This window comes from Strigops habroptila, chromosome 3 (assembly GCF_004027225.2).
Source record: "Strigops habroptila isolate Jane chromosome 3, bStrHab1.2.pri, whole genome shotgun sequence".
In the NCBI taxonomy this organism is placed as follows: domain Eukaryota; kingdom Metazoa; phylum Chordata; class Aves; order Psittaciformes; family Psittacidae; genus Strigops; species Strigops habroptila.
The window spans coordinates 1,639,318-1,645,317 of NC_044279.2; the positions used below are offsets into that span (position 1 = coordinate 1,639,318).

The 6,000-nt window shown below is 54.2% G+C and overlaps 1 protein-coding gene across 1 annotated transcript; it reads right to left on the reverse strand.

Annotated features, from left to right (window-relative positions):
- Positions 1–4,076: 4,076 nt before the first annotated feature.
- On the reverse strand, positions 4,077–4,563 carry LOC115605423 (calmodulin, striated muscle). Its single transcript, XM_030479796.1, has one exon. The coding sequence runs from the start codon at positions 4,524–4,526 to the stop codon at positions 4,077–4,079; it is 450 nt and encodes a 149-aa protein (XP_030335656.1). The 5' UTR covers positions 4,527–4,563.
- Between the last annotated feature and the right edge of the window lie 1,437 nt (positions 4,564–6,000).

The window sequence follows — 6,000 nt, forward strand, 5'->3', positions numbered from 1 at the left end:
CTCCCAGTGTCCCCATGGGGAGCCTCAAGCGTCTCTACCAAATCCCTTTGGGCTTTGCATTGAGCCTTGGGAATGCCAAGGAAAGGACATGGAGAGGATGGGGAGGTGTCCTCCATCCTTGGAGTGGGGCACAGGGTGTCAGAGCAGCCCTGGGGATGCTCTTGGCTCATCTCATGCCGCAACTACCTAGTATTTGTAGAGCATCCTGGTCCCCTCTCCTGGTCCCATTTGTCCCCATCTCCTGGTTGTTCTGGTCCCCTCTTCTGGTCCCATTTGTCCCCATCTCCTGGTTGTTCTGGTCCCCTCTCCTGGTCCCCATTTGTCCCCATCTCCTGGTTGTTCTGGTCCCCTCTTCTTGTCTCACTTGTGTTTTGCTCCCACTTATCTCCAGCCAAAAGACTTGTCCTTGTCCACTGGTCCCACTTGTCCCCTCATCCCACTGGTTCTTTCTGCTGGTCCAACTTGTCTCTACCTTTTGATCCCACTTGTCCTTGTCCCCTGGTTCTACCGGTCCCTTCTCCTGGTTCCACTTGTCCCCATCTCCTCGTCTCATTTGTTCCATCTTTTAGTCACATTTTACCCCTTTCCTGGTTCTTGTTCCCATCTCCTGGTCTCACTGGTCCACTCTCTGGGTCGTGCTTGTCCCCAGCTCCTGGTCTCATTTATTTCCCTCTCTCCTGGCCCTGTTGTTCTCCTGGTACCATTTGTCCCCTCTCCTTCTACTCATTCCTATCTCCCTGTCCCACTTGGCCCCTCTCCTTGTCCCACTTGTCCCTTCCCCAGCCCTGCTCTTGGGGGCAGCAGAGGCAGTTTTGGTGCAGAGCTGGTAGGATTCAATGGAACCTTTTGGGTCCAGAGCCTTTCTCCACTGGGGAAAGCCCAAAGTGTCATCACTGGATGCCCTGGCAAGGGGGTAACATGGTTTTGGATCATCTCTGAGCTGAGCCCAAGGAAACTCTTGTCATCGAAGCAGCTCAGTGCCTTGGATGCTGTTGGGCATCTTCATTGTGGTGGTACCCAGAGTCCCACATGGGACAGAGAGGCTAATGCCAAAGGAAAGGGGGTAAAAGCAATTGCTCCAGTCCCTAAATCAGGCTCTTTGCCCCAAAGCAAAGCCCCATATGGTGCAGCCTCAGGCTTAGAGCTGGATCTGACACCAAACTGCTCCATTCAGCATCATCTTGGCCATCCCCAGGCACTGTGGCTCACATCGCCCCATGTCCTGCACCCGGTTGTGGGTGATTTCTGGCTTCTTTTGGGGTTTTTTTGCTTTCTTTTTAATTTCTCCTTCCACAAATAACCTGAAAGTGGAAAATCAGTGAGAAAAAACACTTAAAACAGGTTAAAAATCATCCCATGGAAAGAAAACAGCTTCCACCAAGGCGGACAGAGAAAAGATGTAGTTGAAAAGGGGGTTTTGAGTGTTCTGTTTAGTTCTTTATCCCCCTGTGCGGAACCCGGCTTGCTGCAACCCATCTCTCCTCTATGGTACCTTCTAACCCCTCATCCCAACAACCTGCATCAATCCCACTTCAAAGGTCCCTTTTTTCCCACTTTTTTAATGGAAGTTGGGTGCCGAGGGGCCTCCCTTTCCTGTGGGCAGGGACAATTCCCAGACAATACATCATGTCTGCGTAAGGGCAGAGTTGTTGGCAGGAAGGAGCCAGGGAACCACGGCTCTGAAGAGCTGCAGGAGAGGGGGGAAACAGGGAAAATGGGGAAAAAGTCCTGCCCTTCTTTTCCATATCCTTTGGGAGGGCTCAGAAAAGCCCCTTAGTCCATCTTGGGAGGTCTCAGAATTGTTTCCTCAATGTTTAATTAATGTGTTTTTAAAGCCCCGTTGTTGAGATGTTATTGAGATGTCTCAACATTCCTAAATTACATTCCTAAATTCAAAATTCCTAAAATAACAGGGAATGGGGAGAATTTGGGAGTGATTCAGCAGCTCTGGAGCAGAAGCATTTCGGGTCCCCCATAGTGAATGATGATCATGAGCTGCGCACAGTTCTGGTGTCCCCAACATCAGAAGGACATGGAGCTGTTGGAGCAAGCCCAGAGGAGGCCACGAAGATGATCAGGGGCTGCAGCACCTCCCGTATGGAGCCAGGCTGAGAACATTGGGGCTGTTCAGCCTGGAGAAGAGAAGCTGCGTGGAGACCTCAGAGCAGCTTCCAGGGTCTGAAGGGGGCTACAAGGATGCTGGAGAGGGACCTTCATCAGGGACTGGAGTGATGGGACAAGGGGTGATGGGTTCAAACTGAAACAGGGGAAGTTCAGGTTAGAGATAAGGCAGAAGCTCTTCCCTGTGAGGGTGCTGAGGCGCTGGCACAGGGTGCCCAGAGAAGCTGTGGCTGCCCCATCCCTGGCAGTGTTCAAGGCCAGGTTGGACACAGGGGCTTGGAGCAACCTGCTCTAGTGGAAGGTGTCCCTGCCCGTGGCAGGGGTTGGAGCTGGAGGAGCTTTAAGCTCCCTTCAACCCAAACCATTCCATGATTCCATGATTAAATAAAACCAGCTCGGGACAAGTGGCATGGAGGAAACACTCCATCAATTAAACAACCCAGAATAGAAGGAGAAAAGGTCAAAGCTAAAAATAGCAGGTTTGGGTTTGTTATGAAATGCGGCATTAATAAAGAATCACATCTTGGGAAGGTCTATTTTTAGGGACTCGGGTTCAATAACCTGGCGTGACCCCTTGGTCTTGGTTTAACTGGGTTTGGGGCCCTTTCTGCTGGTTTTGCCCTATTGTTGTCCCCTATAGAGCTGCAGGTAGTTGGGTGTGCGAGCGAGAGGCCAGCATATGGTGAAGGTACTGTGTGCTGTGCTACAGGTGAAGGTGCTGTGCTATGGGTGAAGGTGCTGTGCTATGGGTGAAGGTGCTGTGCTATGGGCTGGGGTGGAGCTGTGGCATGCAGACACCTGCCCAGCTTTCCCAGCACTGGGAAAACAACTGGGATTGCCAAAGATCCCAAGGGATGGGCTGGAGCTGGATGGGTGAAGTCCTTATGTTGGCTTGAACATCCCAGAGCCACACATCCCCCATGAAACAACTATGTGCTGGTGCCACCTCCCCATCGGCTCATTAGTGACTGAGCATTAATGAGAGCCATTAGAACTGATTTTCCTTCAAATCCCTCCATGCTTTGGGGTGGGGGTGATGCTGCAATTGGGTTTCACTCTCTTTGTAGGGAAACTGAGTCACGGGGTGGATTACAGCCAGGAGACTGGATCCTGCTCTTTGGGATGGGGATTAGGGCTAAATCCAGCTGCCAACTCTCCTCTTATGTTGGGGGGGGGGGGGAGAGAAAAGGGCCCCCAACATGCTGGGGGTGCAGAGACAAGACCCCAAAAGTGATGGGATTTGGGGTGGGGATGGTCATAACTTGGGGGGCTGCAGGTGGAGGGGCCCAGCTCCCATTAGGGGCGACTTTCCTGCTTGTAGGAAGAAAGGGATGGGGGGAACGAGGATGGAGGTGACATGGGGCCTGGATGCATTGATGTCAATGAATTGGGGGGTTCTTTTTTAGCTGGGACCCCAAAGTGAAGCTGAATGAGGCACTGGCAGTCACCAGGACATGGGGGGACATTTCTTTATTGGACTCGGTTTGGTGTCCACCAGAACCTCTATAGACACAAGAGGTGCATCTCATGGGGACCCCCCCATGTCCATCTGCACCCCAAGCCCCATCCTGCCAGGCGGGATGCCCGCATCCAATGCAGACACAGGCTGGTGATGCTCCGGCTGGGATAAAAGGAGGATTTTCCAGCCCTGGGTGGTGGAGAGAAGGCAGTAGGGGATGGAAAGGTTGGGAGACCACCAAAACCTCTGTTCCCTATGAGAAAATGAAGTAAAACATTAAGAAAAGCACCGTAAACATGGAGTTTTCCAACCACCAGCATGAGCTGCAGGGCAGGAGGTGGTCGGGAAGGGGAAGATGCAAGATTTAGGGTAACCATTGTAATAGATGGGGTGGACCCCTTGGTCCGGGACTTCCCATGGACACCGGGTTGGGCATGGAGCAGCATCCCAGCGCGTTACCTGTGGGACAGGGTTGGAGGTTGTTGTTGTTGGGATCTCACTTCTCTGTCATCATCCTCACGAACTCCTCGTAGTTGACCAGCCCGTCGTTGTTGCAGTCGGCCTCCTTGATCATCTCATCCACCTCCTCGTCCGTCAGCTTCTCACCCAGGTTGGTCATGACGTGCCGCAGCTCCGCCGCGCTGATGTACCCGTTGCCATCCTTATCGAAGACACGGAAAGCTTCCCGGATCTCCTCCTCGCTGTCCGTATCCCTCATCTTCCTCGCCATCAGCGACAGGAACTCCGGGAAGTCGATGGTGCCGCTGCCGTCGGCGTCCACCTCTCCCACCATGTCCTGCAGCTCGGCCTCGGTGGGGTTCTGCCCCAGCGACCGCATGACGGTGCCCAGCTCCTTGGTGGTGATGCAGCCATCCCCATCCCGGTCAAAGAGGGAGAAAGCTTCCTTGAACTCGGCGATCTGCTCCTCCGACAGCCGCTCCGCCATGGCGTTCCCTGCTCCCGGCGCCGCGCTGTCCCGGCACGCCGCGGAGCCTCCTCCCTCCGACCTGCCGCTCCCCGGATGAGGAGGAGGCAGGATTGGAGCATGTGGGAGAGGCCAAGCTATGGGATCATCGGGAATGGGTCAGCTGGACCCCCATGGAGAGGAGCTTTGGGGTGCTGGAGGAGAAGGGTGACCACCTTTGGGCCACGCTGGCTGCTGTCCTGCTTGCTCCATGGGTGGCATTCCATAGGGCTGGCTCCTAACGAGCTTCCAAACACAGGGATTCATGCTGTGGCTTGCATGTGGTTTCGGGGAGAGGCGGGGTGATGGTGGAAGCGGGGTTACACGCTGGTTGGGGCTATTTTAAGGCAGTTTTGGCTGGGTTTAGAGGCCTCCAGCCCTGCATGGAGGGGCTTGAGAGGGGTCCCCAGCCCTGGGGCCAGCACAGCGATGCTGGCAGCGTGTCAGCGCTGCCGAGGGAGGCTTCCCTGGTGCAGGTCCAGGCAGAGCCGGGCTGCCCGGAGCCGATGTGCTGGTGCTGATGGAGACCTGAGTCAGCTCTGACACCTCCCCTGGCTCCCGAGGACCCCCCGGGGCAGCCAACGTGGTGGTGCAAGACGTGGCGCATGAGTGGAGCCATGAGTCCTGCCCGGTTAGTCAGGGGTTAACCCCGAGGCTGAGGGAGGGTTCACCCTGTTGTAATGTCCTGCTTTGGTTTTACTCATCTCTTACAGCAGGGAGGGTGCAGAGACAGACGATGAGGGTTAGTTCTCTGTCCAACCGTCCATCCTACTGTCCATCTGTTCTCATTGCCTGCCATCCATCCCTCCATCCATTTAGCTGTTCATCCATCCATGCATGCATCTACTCAGCTGTCCATCCATCCACCCAGTCACCTAACCATCCAGCCGTGTGTCTATCCATACACCTAACCACATTACCATCCATCCATCCATCCATCCATCCATCCATCCATCCATCCATCCATCCATCCATCCACCCATCAATCCTTCTATCCCTTCCTCCCTTCATCCCTCCACCCGCTCACCCACCCAGTCATCCATCCAGTCAACTATCCATCCCTCCATCCACCCAGCCATGCATAAGTCCATCCATCCATGCATTTACCTTATCATCCATCTACCTGTCCATCCATCCATCCATCCATCCCTCCCTCCCTCCCTCCTTCCAATCATCTGTTCATCCATCCATGCATTTATATTACCATCCATCTACCTGTCTCTCCAATCATCCATCCATAGAATCCCAGAATGGTTTGGGTTGGAAAGGGCCTTAAAGCTCACCCAGTTCCAACCCCCTGCCATGGGCAGGGACACCTCACACTAGACCATGTCACCATCCATCCATCCATCCATCCATCCATCCATCCATCCATCCATCCATCCATCCCTCCCTCTAAACCTCCTATATCCCCCTAACAGTCAAATGACCTTCACCAGCCACACCAATGATCTAA